The 15,136-nt window shown below is 36.3% G+C and overlaps 1 protein-coding gene across 9 annotated transcripts in view; it reads right to left on the bottom strand.

Annotated features, from left to right (window-relative positions):
• Positions 1-15,136, bottom strand: part of LOC128787103 (DNA polymerase nu-like) — a 111,617-nt gene that overhangs the window by 60,559 nt on the left and 35,922 nt on the right. For all 9 annotated transcript variants that reach the window (XR_008430573.1, XM_053941001.1, XM_053941000.1 and 6 more), the window contains 3 exons: positions 5,857-5,914; positions 4,295-4,372; positions 3,754-3,868 (listed from right to left, as the gene is read on the bottom strand). Coding sequence is in view for 8 of the 9 variants with exons in the window: in XM_053941001.1 (XP_053796976.1) it covers positions 3,754-3,868; positions 4,295-4,372; positions 5,857-5,914 (251 nt within the window). In the remaining variant the exon portion in view is untranslated. The remainder of the gene's footprint in view (positions 1-3,753; positions 3,869-4,294; positions 4,373-5,856; positions 5,915-15,136) is intronic.

The raw sequence follows: 15,136 nt of genomic DNA, 5'->3' as shown, positions 1-15,136 counted from the left end.
TTAAAAGTTTAGGCAAGCCTTGAAAGTTTGTCATGTGTTCAGTGCGTCATTAATGTAATGCACTCTTGGTGTTGTTGTAATAGCAGGTGTTGACCCGTATTTAAGGCTCTGCTATGTAGGACATAACAGAGGACTCACTGTAAGATAATTTTGGTAATACTGTACGTTCATCATCAGAGCACAACAGGAGGAAGATCACTAACTATCATCTTAGTTTTAGCTGGGGTAACTATGTTAGATGACCAGAAAATATACTGGCTGTACAAGGCAGAGATGAGCAAGCTGGTCTAGTGGAAGATGTCCTCGCCCATAGCAAGGGGATGGACTAGATAATCTTTAAAGGCCTCATCCAACACAAACCGTTCTGTGGTTCTGTGGAAGTTAACTGCAGCTTCTGATAGTTTCAGGTGAATAGCCACTTCAAGACAGTTCTGCCAAAGAGAATACACAATACCTCAAAAACACTCTATAGCAAGCAGTGTCTCCAGCAAACAGCTGAGCACAGTGCAGGGAAGCACAGAGTGCTGGAGCTGAGTTACTCCTGAAATGAGTTGTCTCTGCAAGCTCACCAGAGCAGCACAAGATCCCAGCCCAGCCTGGCAGGAGCCTTGCCTCTCACTGGGGTTGGTGGTTTGGGTAGTGTGTTGCACATGACTGAATTTTATCTTGGATTTTAATATCTCCACTCAGCCCTTTACTACCATGTACAGACACAGTCTGGGCTGACACACACTTACACACCTCTACCTGCTCTGCTGACCAGGGTAAAGATTCCATATGAACTATGTTTAGCAGAAACATGGATCCACCAGGGCTCCAAGAGAGATGCCTCTCTAAGGCACCAGAGATAGGCTGAGTCACAGCACAGAATACCTAACCAAATTGTGAAAGGCAAGCTTTTATACATGAGACCTTAATTTAATCAGGAACTCAGAAACTGCCCACCCCTGTTTTTTTCCTGCCAAATGCTATAAAAAGCCCGTGAAAGTTTTTAAAAAGGTTGGATTTCAGATTGAAGGCTTTAGTCTGAAGGGCAGCTAAGGAATGGAGTTATGTTTCAGTGAAGAAGCAATGAGTTTAGAAAAAATAAGTTAATAAACTGATACAAAACTTGGCTGGACTCTGGAGTGTGGCTCAGATTTCTATCCAATAATATATTCCTTTCTATTTATGATTTAATATTTATCAGTCTAAGAATTTTTAGATACAGAAAATCTGCTAAAAGATACCACCTGACATGCATTCAGAAGCTGATATGCTACTAGATACTAACACTAACTTAATTTTTTGTCCTTGGAGAGGGAGCTTCAGAAACTAATCCATTCTTAATAGATCTTGTAGAGAAAAAAACTTTTTTTTTGTAAAGATTTTTCCAATTGTACAAAATATGTTAGGAAAGATTTACAAATAGTAACAACATGCAATTCCTTCAAACAGAACAAAACTTTTGCTATGCCCATTGATGTATCAGTTGCACAGATTTTAAAGGATTAAGATCCAGAGAAAACCAGACGACCAAGAAGAGATAAAAGATTTGTTGTTTATTTTTTCTCATAACTGATTCTAATACCAGTCAGTAGAATCAACTACAATGAAGTCAATTGATTAATTTTTGGCCCTTAAAATTTTATTTATCAATAGCAGAATATGAAAGATGAATAAATATCTGGAATCAGAAAGCATTTGTGAAGCCTGTAATTTTATATCTTCTCTTTGGTGCCAAAGAAATTAAGGACAATATTCAAAAATCCAAGATGAGTTCAGTAGGAACTGACCCAACAGGAGGAATTCAATTTTTTAGAACAAATACAGATGTCTACATTTAAGCTGGCCACCCCAGACCTACTTTGTTCTCAATGGTGAGAAGTCAACACTTTTATTGTGTGACTGATCTTATTACACAGGGCATATCAGCAGTCAGCCAAATGAATCTCTCCAAGTATGTGACAGATGTCCAAGGTTAGATGAGATTAAACACGCCCTTTGTGTTTCTGTGATTCATAAGTCATCTAATAGATTCAATAGAATGTTTCTTCCAAGCATTAGCTTTACTGAAGCTTGAGAGTGGAGTCAGCAGAATCATTATGTAATGATTTTGTAGACACACCATGACAATTCTGTCTGATAAAAATATTTGCCTGTAATATTTCATTAAATTTAAAGTTACCGTGTAGCAACTGCAAGAGGTTGATGGCTGCCAAGAGCCGTGAGATTGCTGAATAGAATGGTATTTCTGGAGCCGTGCCCAGAGCTGAGACAAAATTTGACTCATCTTCATGCATACATTTCCAATAAATCATCAAACTAAAATAAGGATTTAACTCCATCATGAGGTTCTAGCAATATCATGTTAGGGCTAAGAATTGATTACAGTATCAAGAGAAGCTTCTAAGGTGATCTTTCCATAGATACATTGGATGGAATGTTTGTGGTCTGGAGTTTTGTTCTCCCAGAATGCACGTCTCAAGCACTGATTCAGTTGTTGGCAGCAGAATAAATATCATGTGAGCTCCATTTTGCTTCTTTGTACAAATTCAGAGCATATTAACAAATATGCCCCAGCCCTGAATGTGTTCAAGGCCACGTTGGATTCGGCTTGGAGCAACTTGGGATAGAGGAAGGTGTCCCTGCCTGTAGATTTGGGACTGGAACCTGATGGTCTTTAAGGTCCCTTCCCACCCAAACCATTCTAGGATTCTAAGATTGTGTGAACTACGGAAGTGTGTAGGAAATACCACATTTGGGAAGACTATGCCTGCAAAAATTTAGAAACTGTAGGATGAGAACTGAGCTCAATCAATCATAGGTATTTTTGCTTTCATTTTCAGCTAACAATCTTCCAACTAAAAATGGAGATGAAAACATAAAAGAGAGGGGGAGAAAAAGAGAAAATAAGCAAATTGCATAATATTTACATGACCCTCAGTCTGTTCAAAGAGCTTTATGCTACAGCATTTCATTCAATCTATTTCTGACCTATCTGTTGAAGCCACAAGTTTCTTGACATCTATCCTGTCACTTATTGAGTGCTCGTGCACTTTTGAGTACAATGGAGTCCTAGTCTCAAGTGCCTTTTTTAGGCATCACCATGATATAAACAACAATATAAAATACCTTCAACAGCTAAGTGACTAATATTCTTTTTTTGATAGTTCGTCTTTTAATTGGCATACTGAAGAGATCAGTAAATAATTATATAGATATGGAGATTTAAAAATCTATCTTTTTTTAAATGATTGGGGTAGGACTTTTTCCAAATCATTCCAGAATATGGAAGCATTAAACCCCATTAGTTCAAAAGAAATCCCATCAACTCTCGTCTCTGTTTCTTAATTATATGTAATTTGAGTACAATACTTCTATTGGATATCTAAATAAATTTCAACAATGCTTGTACTTTTACTGAGAAAATCTGTTCTATATTTTTTCAGATGGATAACTTCTCTAACTGCTGCTCTGGATTTTTAGAAAGAATTGGTTAAAAATAATTCAAGGAGAAAGTTATCAGCAACCACTGTTCACAATATATCATTGCCACAAGGCTCATACTAGCCAGTTGGATTGCAGCATTTTGATATGTGGAGAAGATAAGGCTCAGAAAGACAGAAGGGAATTCATAGCGTAAAAATAGTATGAACAATAGATATTGAAACAAAATACTGCCTTTGTTATCATTATGCAGTAATACAATGGCTTAGGTGATTCTTACTATTTTGTCTAATTACTATTAAAATATGCAACATTCAATCTTACCACTGAGAAGCCAGTGTAGCAAAGATATCAGTGATTTCAGGTTCTTGAAACAGTTTCAGAAGTTCTGGCTCAGATGATAAGTCAGCAAGGATCCTTAACTCAATATGGGAAAAGTCTAGAAAACAGTGTTAAAATGCATCTATTGCTCTAAAATAAAAACACACCTACATTTTAACCAGATTATCACAAACTAAAATGTAAGCCTGGAGTAGTCAATCATTTTTTCATGCTCAAAAAAGGCAGATGCCTGTAAGAAGCTCATCCTGAAGATGCCATATTCCAGCTCTGGATCACAAAGTGTCTCAATCCTTCATTATCTTCATGTGTCAATTAATCTTATTAACTCTGTTTCTCCTCACAGGGCTTAAACATCATTCACTTCCAAAGCATAATAAGGAACACACACCATAGAACAATATTAATTGCTACTAAGGGATTTGACAGCCTTGTAAAATATGTCATCCAAAGGAGAGGGGAAAAAGACATGACAGAACTGTGAATATTAATATGCATGAGAATAATAATTCACTCTCTTTCTTACCTGCTGCTAAAAATGTGCATCCTTTTTTTGAAACAAACAATGTTCTTGGGGAAATAGTTATTATGTCCTCTTCTTTTCCTAGAGAGGAGATACTCATTTAAATCCCAAACACAGGTTCAAAAATACTGTGCTGCAAACCATAGAAGGTTTTATACCAAATACACAGCTACCACAGAAATGGCAGTGTAAGGAAACTAGTAGAGCACCAACTGCCAGCATCACAATTATTTCACTATATCAGTCATGTACAACTTTACCCCCACCATCTCTGCAGTACTGCTCACTTCCTTTCTCAAATCCAAACCCTTTCCTAAACACAAGCTATCAAATAAATATAATAACTAATATTATTCACAGATCACTTAATAAAGGGTACATTCATAAAGAAGGGTCTATAAAAATAAGTAAAAATAGGTATTTTTGTATCTTTGAACATGCTGCAGCAATGTGTTAATAACCAAATTCTGAGTTATTTGTGGTAGGGGAATATAATATTGAGAACATAGAGCTGTCATAGGCATCCAAATTTTAATGACAGAAATCCCCAATAAGATAATGAAACACTAACACAAGGTACTAGAAACTGAATGCATCCAGGGAACATCACTTGACATAGTGTAGGGAGGGATGGTGGTTTGAAATGCAACAGAATCTGGTCAGCATAAAAGTGAAGAAAATAGAAAAAAATGTGTCTTGATATGGGAAAAACTTAGAAATACATTTTTGAGAAGCATATAAGATGATTAAGAAAATCTCCAGAGAGTTTCATGTGCTACAGTTATGCCCAGCACCTCACGGTTATGCTGCCCCTACTAACACAGTTCTTTATAGCAGCTTTCAAAAAATACTTATAAAAATGACTCATGTAGATAAAATAAAACTGCTGTCAAAATTTCACATTATCTTCCCTAGCCTCCTGTTTAATGACCTGTATTATTTCCAGCACAGGGAGTTGGAAAGGCAAAGCTTGCCCTTAGCAGAGAAACATTGAGCAGCACTGCCCAGCTGTGGCTGCAGGCATTAGAGGAGGAGAATGTGTGTTCCAAAATCTCTCTAATATTTGAGTCTGCTACTGTGGGTTTCTCTCTTTATCATTTGGCTCATGCTTTTCTAGACTTCACTTTGATTCTCTCTGAACCATCTGCCTTTAAATACACATCTGTTATCAAAAATAACACATCTGACTAACTACTGGTGTTTAGTTGTGAGTATGATTAAAATGGCCCAGCTAAAACATTGACTCGGGCAAAGCCTTATGAGTTGAATGCATACAAAATCATCCCTAGGATATTTAAGGTATTTAAGATGCATAATTTCATTTGGAAAAAGTGAGGGAAACAAAAACAATCTAAAAGCTTGTAACTATTTAAATCAGTGCTGAAACACCAAATATTTTTTCAGGAACAACCAGAAAAAGTAATTGATTTAAATGCTAATGTGTAACAAAGCATTGATCATCTGATATTTAATGCTGGACCTATCAGTTTGCTTCAAAATATAATCCCACACATTAAAATAATTAGATAAAACTGCCTTTTCATCTTAATAAAAACACAGTTTACCTTTTATGTACTGTTTCTTTGTAATTGTAACTGGATGTTTAGAGATACCTTGAATGTTCTACAAACAGGAAGAATAAAAAATGCTTAGTAAGTGCAAGTTCATGAAAATATGTTTAGGAACAGTTTATTACCAGCATTAGTGATACTAGTGCCAACAAGTTTTTCCCATAGAATAAGAAAGATTAACCACTTTGCTTTCCAAAGGAATCTTCACACTCTGTATCTGCATACACTTTTGAATATTTGCTCTTAAATGAAAAGTGGAAAATTTTAAGAACAATTACTCACTTGTGGCCATTTTAAAGCCTAATCTCTGGATGCACCATAGAAGGTAATTAGTAATCCAATAAAACATAATTTTCTTTTTTTTTTAACCTTTGTCTTTTAGTTATATTGCATTACTTCTGAGAAAAGAGTACATGTGAATCTTACCTGCAGGCTAAAGAAACTGAATATTCTTCAGCCTCTTGGATTTTTTTGTAGTATCTATTCCTACTTTTTTGAATGTATGATAAAATAAATAAGGAAGCTTTTATAGTCTACAGCACATCAGTCCAGGTTAAAAACTAGAGCTAATTTTATCAACCAACATGCAGGACTAGGATCAGCAGCAGATTTTTTTTTCAAGATCTGGGTTCATACACCTCCAGTAAAGCATCAAAGATGCACATGACAACTCCTTTCTGTTGTTTTGTGTCATTATGCCTCTTTATCTAGAAAAGCAACATACGACAAGAGAATATGTATCAAGCTCTGATTTTGTCATTCCATGTAATTAATTTGCAAGTGGTTCAGGAATTAGAGGAACATACTAATATTATGCAATACTGAAAGTTCACAGAGTGGGAATAGTGCTATATAATTTCCAAATCAGAAGGATCATTTTCTATGCAATTTTCAACTCAAAATTGTTATTTTAAACTTAAGAGGGATGTAATCAGATGGCAAAAGCTATTGAAATCTAAAGCAGAAGCAAAAGAACAAAACCCTCAAACCACAACAGTACCATTCCTAGTATTAGTACCACCCTTAAAGATGTACAATTAAATGTTTTCAAGTTGAACACCTGCCACAGCACCCTACAGAGAGAGATAGGAAACTACCACATAACATACAGAATATTTTCACAGCATGGGTAAAAACTAGCTACACTGCTCTCAGTCCATCAATACCCAGAAGAAACACTTGCCAACTGGAATATTTTATTCTTTAGCTTCTAGAAACATTTAAAAAACACAGTTGCGGCAATGCTTATGGTAATGCATATTTTAAAATCATTTTTTGAAGTGGTTATTTAATCTGTACACAAAACTAGTGCTCCCATTGGCAACTACAGATTTCCACTAATAATCTGGGGAGAACTAGTGCTCATAAATATGAATAATATGCAATCTAAGTGGCCATGGGATCTAGTAAATCCTCAGAAATTCAGAAAATTTAGTCCTTTATTAGGTACCTGGACATGAATGAATGTGGCAGCCTAATTTTACACACATTAAAAGTGCATTTTAATTCTGACTTATGGAACCATTCTAAAAGAGGATGGAGAGGGGCTTTTCATTCAACTCTACACTGGTATTGTGACATGTACTTAATCAGGTAATTTGCAGCACAGGTTGAAATTGTTTATCGTTACTCTCACTGATATTTTTCCTTGTCTCATTAGCTTCAAAATCCTGAACAAAGTGAATTTTAAAAAAAAGTATTTCAAAATCTATCAGCAATGTAAAAATCAATCACTACATTGCTATCTTGTTTTCATTGAAAGTACATGAACAAAGTCTACTTTCAACTCAATTTTAAAAGTGTTATTAATAATTCTGGAAAACACCAGTAAGTAATTACAAGTGCAAAATATCTTTTCACTTGTAAATTAGTTAGCAACTCATAATTTGACTAGATCTTCAGAAAAGAGGTAACTCAGGAAACATGAGAGTAGTAATGTTCATCTTTATGCTATTGGAATAGTTTAGCACATCCCTCTCATCTCATTTTAGATTAATTTTAGGCAAGTTGCTGGTTTAAACAAGCTGTGTAGAATCCCTCTACAGCCAGTAAAGACAGGAATCTCCAATGGATAGTTCAACCTATCTGTATAAGACACATACTGACAAGTTATCCTAAGGCTCCCCTGGAGGTGATATATCCTAAGATTTACATCAAATTTTATGAGATAAATTTACTCCAGATATTTAAAGGAATAGAGAAATAAGGAGACAACCTCACAAGAGTCTTCCAAAGATCAAGTTTTCCTCTGCTTGAGTCAAGTGACTGTTCTACTGTATCAAAAGTGAAAAATTAATGTGGCTTGGGCACATGATCACCACCACTTTGGGCTACATAATATAGCCTGTACTTTTGTTTTTATGTGTACATTTCAAGTCTTTCTGCAAAACCTTCAGAGATCCAATCTGAGACGTGAATGTTACCCTTATTGTTAGAAAAGGGTATCCACATCTTATTAGAACTTACAGGGAAACAAAATTGCCCTCTCTGAAAAATCATGTTCCAACAGACAAGAAGGAGTGCTTGAAACAGTGTGATGGAAAAGCTGGTTGTGGAAATTAACTATTATAATACCTCTCTTTGTTTGAGTGAGGGTAAAAAAAAAGGTTGAGCTATTCTAGTAGATAATTAACAAGAAAATCCTAGCATTATTTTTTAAAAAAATTAAAAACATATAAAAACAACACTGTAATCCAAAATTAGCTTCCAGGGGTTCCAGCTGATAGAAGGACAGATAAAGCCAAAATCCCAGCTTCAATATGTCTGAAAGGCTGTCATGGTCAGGGGAGGTTTCTGAAGAAAGCAGCTGTCACTCTTATCTTCCACAAGGACAAGAAGGAAGATGCAGAAAACTACAGGCCAATGAGCTTCTCCTCAGAGAAGCTAGAAAACATCTGCAAACACATTAAAGTCAAGTAGATGACCTGGGGTAGTCACCATGGATTTAGAATGGGAAAATCACGTTTAACCAATGACAGCCTTGTGCAATGCAGTAACCAGCTCTGTGATGCAGGGAAAGCAGCAGATGTTGTTTACCTTGACTCCAGTAAGGCTTTCAAAACACTCACTCATAAAAGCCTCAGAGAAGCTGCTGAAGTACAAGTTAGATAAGTGGACAGAGAGGTGGACTGAAACCCAGCTGAACTGCGGGTCCAAAGGGCTTTGGTGAGCAGCACAAAGCCCAGCTCAAGGTCAGTCACTACTGGAGCAGCCCAGGGGCAGCTAAGGCCCAACAGCCCCATCTGTGACCTGGATAACAGGACTGATGCAACCTCAGCAAGATGGCAGGCAATCCAATCCAAAACCCTGAGCAGTGCTTGACATGTCAGATGAGTGATTCAGGGGGGCCTCAGGCATCTGGAGAAATGGGCTGTCAGGGTCCCCCAGGGTTCACAGTCTGGAAAGCAGCTCTGCAGAGCATGACCTGTGGATCATGGTGAAGAACAAGCTGAACATGAGCCAGCAATGAGCCTTTGTACTCAGGAAGGCCAACAGCATCCTGGGCTGCATCAGGAAGAACATCACCAGCAGGCCAAGAGACTGATCCTTGTCCTCTACTCAGGATGACTGATGGGAGCACATAAAGAAGATGAAGCCCGGCTCTTCTCACTGATGCCCAATGACAGGCCAAGTGGTGACAATCAGAAACCATTACAGGAAATTCCACTTGAATGTAAGAGAAACTTTTCTGCTGTGTCAGTGGTCAAACACTGGAACAGGCTGCCCAGAGAAGTTCTGAAACCTCTACCCTTAGAGATATTCAAATCCTCAATAGTCAATCTCCAGCACTCCTGGCAAGGAGGCTCAGAACTGATGGACTCTAGGTGTGTCTCTTAAAGCCTCACAAACACAGCTTCAAGCCTTGATAAACGACGCTCTAATCCAGAAGGAAAGTTACTATATGCAAGGACAGTAGAGTTATCAATGTAACAATACCTAATCAAAATCAAACAAGCAGTTTCCCAGTTTTATGAGTTTCTTCTCAGTCAAACTCTGTTGAGCTTTCTATTTCTGGTATCCAAAATTCTACATCTTCATTTGCCACTGATCTTTTTATTCCTTCCTAGATTAAAACCAGTATACTATTTCTGTTCTTTCCAAGGATTAGAGTATACAAACATATATTGGATAAATTACTTTTGAGGTCAGTGTAGTTAGATTTCACCTAATCACAGAGGCTGGTGGTGCATTTCAGTTATTTCTTACTCTAAATCAAGTAGGGTTTTTGTTCATATTTCCTATATTCTGATTCCCTTTTCAGTTTTTTTTAATATGAATTCAGCTAACCCCTACATCTCTCTTCCTGCCCATTTACATGATTACAAGCATAAATTGTTATTTTGAACAAGTAACCTCAGTCAACCCCAGTGACTCTCAGAATACACATATTTTGTCTGTATATAAAGGCATCAATAGTTATAAAGTTATAAGTGGGTTTTTTTTCCCTACAGGAAAATGACTCGTTAATCTATAACTACCCATATCTCCATTTCTAAACCTTTATGGAATATGCCATTCTGAAGGCCTACAAACTGCAGGGAGGGGAACAAAGCAATGTAAGAGGTAGTTACTGAAATAAATGGGAATGCACAGAGGTGGCTGCTCACTATTCTGTGGGCATTTGATTCTGACCAATTCCCCCCTGTTCTAAGACCTTACTTAAAAATAAGAACAGAGACAAAACTTACTACGACAATAAGAGTATCCATTCATAAATGTATACAGGACAGATGTGTCATGAGGGAAGTTAAAAAATAGCCAAGGAGTTAGACCAAACAGATAAGAAGGAGTTAGACCAGGTAAAGTTATCGTGTACATATCCTTGATGTGGTGACCAATCCACCTGCTGTTAGTGAGGCACAGTGCCAAACACCAGAGCAAAATAAACAAATTAATTATTGTTTTACAGTGGCTACCAGTGCCAACAAATAGCAAAAGCTAGTTGCATTTCTTGTAAACAACAAAATTTACTGGGACTGTGATCTTGTTAGATTTAACAACTCTAATAGATGTTGCTTCAGGAAACCAATTATTTCTTCATACTTGAGAAATACAGAGAATTTCTTTTCCATTTGAAAAAAGTTCAGAGCAGCAAAATTCTAGTTTCTCTCTTGACGTGTAGCACTCCAGCAAAAACTGAAGCACTATAAATCAAAAGTTTCTGCAGTTTCTCTTACCAACTTCTTCTCCAGAAAGTTTATTAGAATAATTAGGCCACAACTATTCTCTTTGAACACCAACTCAGCTCTACACAATGAAACACAAAGTAAGCTTTTAAATCCATGGCATCTGTTTGATGACTAGCACTGTAATACTTTTAGAGCAGAAGTAAGACTTTGGTCTGTAAGACCAGACTTCATTACAATGCTAATAGATAGGTGGATGACAGCTCCTTTGAGCTTTACATTCCAAATTTCTAATTGCATTTTTTTTAACTTCTAATTGTTATTTTAAAAAATTCTTGTTATTCTTTACTGTTCCCTCCAGTTTATTTGCTTCTTCAAAAATTTCTCACTCCTTTTTCTTTGTCTTTTGCTGTTCTACATGGGACCACACCTGGTGACAAATTGTGCTCTCACATCTCAATCAGTTTGAGAAGAAATGTAAGCACAGGTTCAGTGAGCTGCTTCCTTAACCATCAACGCTTCACTTGCTCCATTGTTAAAGGCCAAAGGTATTTGAGAACTAGCAAGGAAAATTGCACCCTGCCTAGAAGAGCATCTTTGATGTTGTGAGTGCCCTCAGGACTCAGTCTTTTCATTCTGCATTGCAAACTCACTCAATTTATCTGGCAACTCCAAAGTTGGAGGCAACTCACTCCTAAGAAATTACACAGCAAAAATAATTTAAAAAAACCTTTTGGAAAATTCCCACATTAAATTATTGCCCACACTAGCATTAATTTATAGTTCTAAAGGAATAAACAGCTATTTTCTGTGACTTCTATATGAAACACAATTTCAAGACAGTCTGAAAATCTAATTTTTAAAATATGGCATGCATCTCAATAAACACAGAAAATAGGAAAATGAACAAAGTCACCGTAGCAATGCCAGCCTGGTATGGATGTGTGCATGCATTCCTTAGCAAATCTTGACTAGTCTGCAATCGCCATCTAGTGGCTTGTGGAAAATTAAGGACATCCCTTGTCAAAAACCACCAAATCATACAGACTTCTGGAAAAGAATTCCTTAATTTTTGGTACTAGTTTGCACTTTTCAGCAGAGAACAATAAATCAAAGATAAGGCACTATCCTCTTGCCTTACCAGCAGCAAAGAATTATCAAGGTTTTTTAGACATCAGACAAGTGGGAAACTTAGAAGTTATTCCTCCCATTCCCACAAGCTTAATCAGCTTTGAAAGATGTGAACACAAGGAAGGAAAAAAGGGCAACTAAAATTCGTGACTTCTTACTTCAGAGAGTAGGCTCTAAGAATAGTGTGTTTGATTTCCTACAACTAATTATCTTTCTGCCAAATTCCTTGAAATTTAGACCTGGCAATGATCTCAGGTAATAAAGATTTAGCAGCACATGAAAAAGGTTTTGATGAGTTATTTTTAAAATGAAAAAAAAAATTTACTCACTGATTAAAATCTGTGTTCTGTAAAAAATGTTCACCTTTGCACAGCAAGCAAGGAAGTTTGTATATTCACAGCTCTTTGTATCTTCCAAAAGAAAAAGACTGCTTTTGTTTCCCATATACAAACTGACTACGTTTTATTACTTATTTAATTTCATTTTCCTGAAAGAAAATTATACACAGAATAGTAGCTCTGTTACAGTAATATTCATTAATATGGGAAGCTCAAATTCTGGGATGAACCCCAAGGAGATACAACTTGGTTCTGGTGAAAAAAAACAATGCTAAGGCATAGAGATAACTCCTTGAGTGGCAGCTGGAGATAGCAAATATTGGATAGTTTTAGATTGGATGCATATTATAGCTTTAAAGCAAACAGTGTCAAGGGATATTGTCCAAAGGTACAAATACCAGACCTCTAACTGCATAAAAAATTACAAGATTTCTAGTCTGGAGAATTTAGTGTTAAAAGAAAAGATGTAATGGTTGTTTTATGAAAAGGGTAAAATTTAGCATCTCAAACAAGATTGTTCCACACACTGAGGAATTTACTGAGCATATGTTAGCAGGGAATTCCTCTTAAAAGGCTGTGAACAGGAGGCTGGTTGAAGGAGTTAAAGGAAACCTAAATAAGTAATGTTTCTTTGTTCCCAACGAGGAAAGGACAGTTCCTGACTTTCTAGAAGTGGTCCTTAACTGTAAGTTCCCAAGAGTCAGAGTCAGTGGATGATCATGCTGGGACAGGAGAACTATGGACAGCAAGGCCACATGGGTGACAGCAAGATGACCCCTGTCCTATTCTGTCCATCTTCAGCAACCCTTATACAAACCACTGGTTTTTTCCCACTGCTGTTCCCAGCTTGGGAGGGCACATCCATATTCAAAACTCTGCACAAAGTTTCCTAAGGCTTTATGAAAGGTTGCTGAGGAAATAAAGAATTGGCAAATTCACTTATTGATACAGAATTGTATTGATACAATTCCAATTGTAATTGATACAATTATTATAAAAATAATTGTCAGCAGAGAAAGATGAATATAATAGGAATGTAGACCTGCTGAGATAATTTTCCTGAATTTCTTTGGAATGTCAATGACAAAGCTTTGGAAAATCATTACTGTGTGAAAACTGGTCCATCCAAGACAAGAAGTCTCTTTCAATCTACCTAACTTTTGATCTTCCCCTATAAACCATTTTTTTATCATTCTTCATTTCTGCTCTTCTTAGACCTCTCAGATATTTTAATTTTTTCTTAGACACAAAGTGGAAGATGATTCTATATTAGAAGAACACTACATAGCAAAATAAGCTATTTAAAAACTTTTCCTATGTTAAAACATAATAAAATCTATGCTGAGACTGAGTTAAAACTGTATTTTGTCCTTGCAAACAGGAATTCAGCTGTCAGAAAAAATATAGTAACACTTCCCCCTTTTGAGAGCTTGTAAGACAAGACATAATTTGTGTGTCTGAAGTTTTTATTTTAAATGTCCTGTCAGAATGTAAGTCTCCAAGCTCTGAGTAGTTCCTACAGTGTATATCTAAAACTCCCTCTAAAGGAGTGCTTCATATGAAAACTAAAAAAAAAACATCAGGCAGAATTTCTAAAATCTTAATCAATTCACAAGAGATTCTAACAGAAAACTTAATAATAACAAATAGACACAGAGATATTTAACATCAGGACCACATATGTATTTGTGCACAAATACACATATGTATTTGTGCACATTGCTGAATATTCAGTCTTATGGATGATGACAGTAAAAATTACCTCAGCAGGACATGGGCTCCATGAAACTCCTCAGAACTTACAGAGGTACAGTGACTGTGACCAGTGGGGACATCAGGGGATGCTGCACATGCCAACCTCAGGCATAAGAAAAGTGCCCAGACAGGAGTTGAAATGTGAATCGATAAACAGCAGCAGAACAACAACTATGAGATTATGAGTGAATGACATTAATTGTTTCTTGCAAGCTGAACTCCATGCTAATATTGCTCTTAAACTATTCTCAGATTACATGGAATCAGACTTAATAAAATTCCAAGAAACACCCCAAAGTGCATCGATTAACTCATGTAACAGAATACTTCCCGTAATAGATATTACTATAATTTCTTTACTTTGAAACACCTTTGAAATTCTAAGGTATTGAAAGCTACATTAATCAAAACAAGGTTTTTAGCAAGGATGATTATAATTTTGATTCTTGTTAGCTCTGTGCTCCAATCACATTCATATTATAGAGAAAAATAACCTGACAGTAGTTGTATTCCAATATAAATTTCTAAAACATGATCATAGCTTTGGCTTTTACCTGGAGCATTCCCAAAAGATCACCAGCAAATGCCATTTAAAGGTTAAAATGAATCAGCATATAATCAACAACCTTAACAATGTCCACTCAACAGCAGTAAATGCTCAAGTGTTGACAATTTAATTTATACATACTGGATTGAAATGTATTATCTTCTAATTTTAAAGAAACAAGAGGAAGTATGCAGTGCTGTCATCTCTCAAGCATAGAAAGATTTTAGAGGAACTTTTTTCCCCCCATTTCTACAAATCTAAGCTTCTCTGAGAATTTCTTTTGCCAGAAACTAAAGGACAGTGAAGAAAGATTTCAGCCTCCATAGTCAATATTTCATAATGTGCTAAAAATACTCTGGCTGATATTTTTCCAAGTT

Source organism: Vidua chalybeata, chromosome 4 (genome assembly GCF_026979565.1).
Source record: "Vidua chalybeata isolate OUT-0048 chromosome 4, bVidCha1 merged haplotype, whole genome shotgun sequence".
In the NCBI taxonomy this organism is placed as follows: Eukaryota; Metazoa; Chordata; class Aves; order Passeriformes; family Viduidae; genus Vidua; species Vidua chalybeata.
Note: the sequence above shows the minus strand (reverse complement) of the source record. Positions and strands in the feature narration are given on the sequence as shown.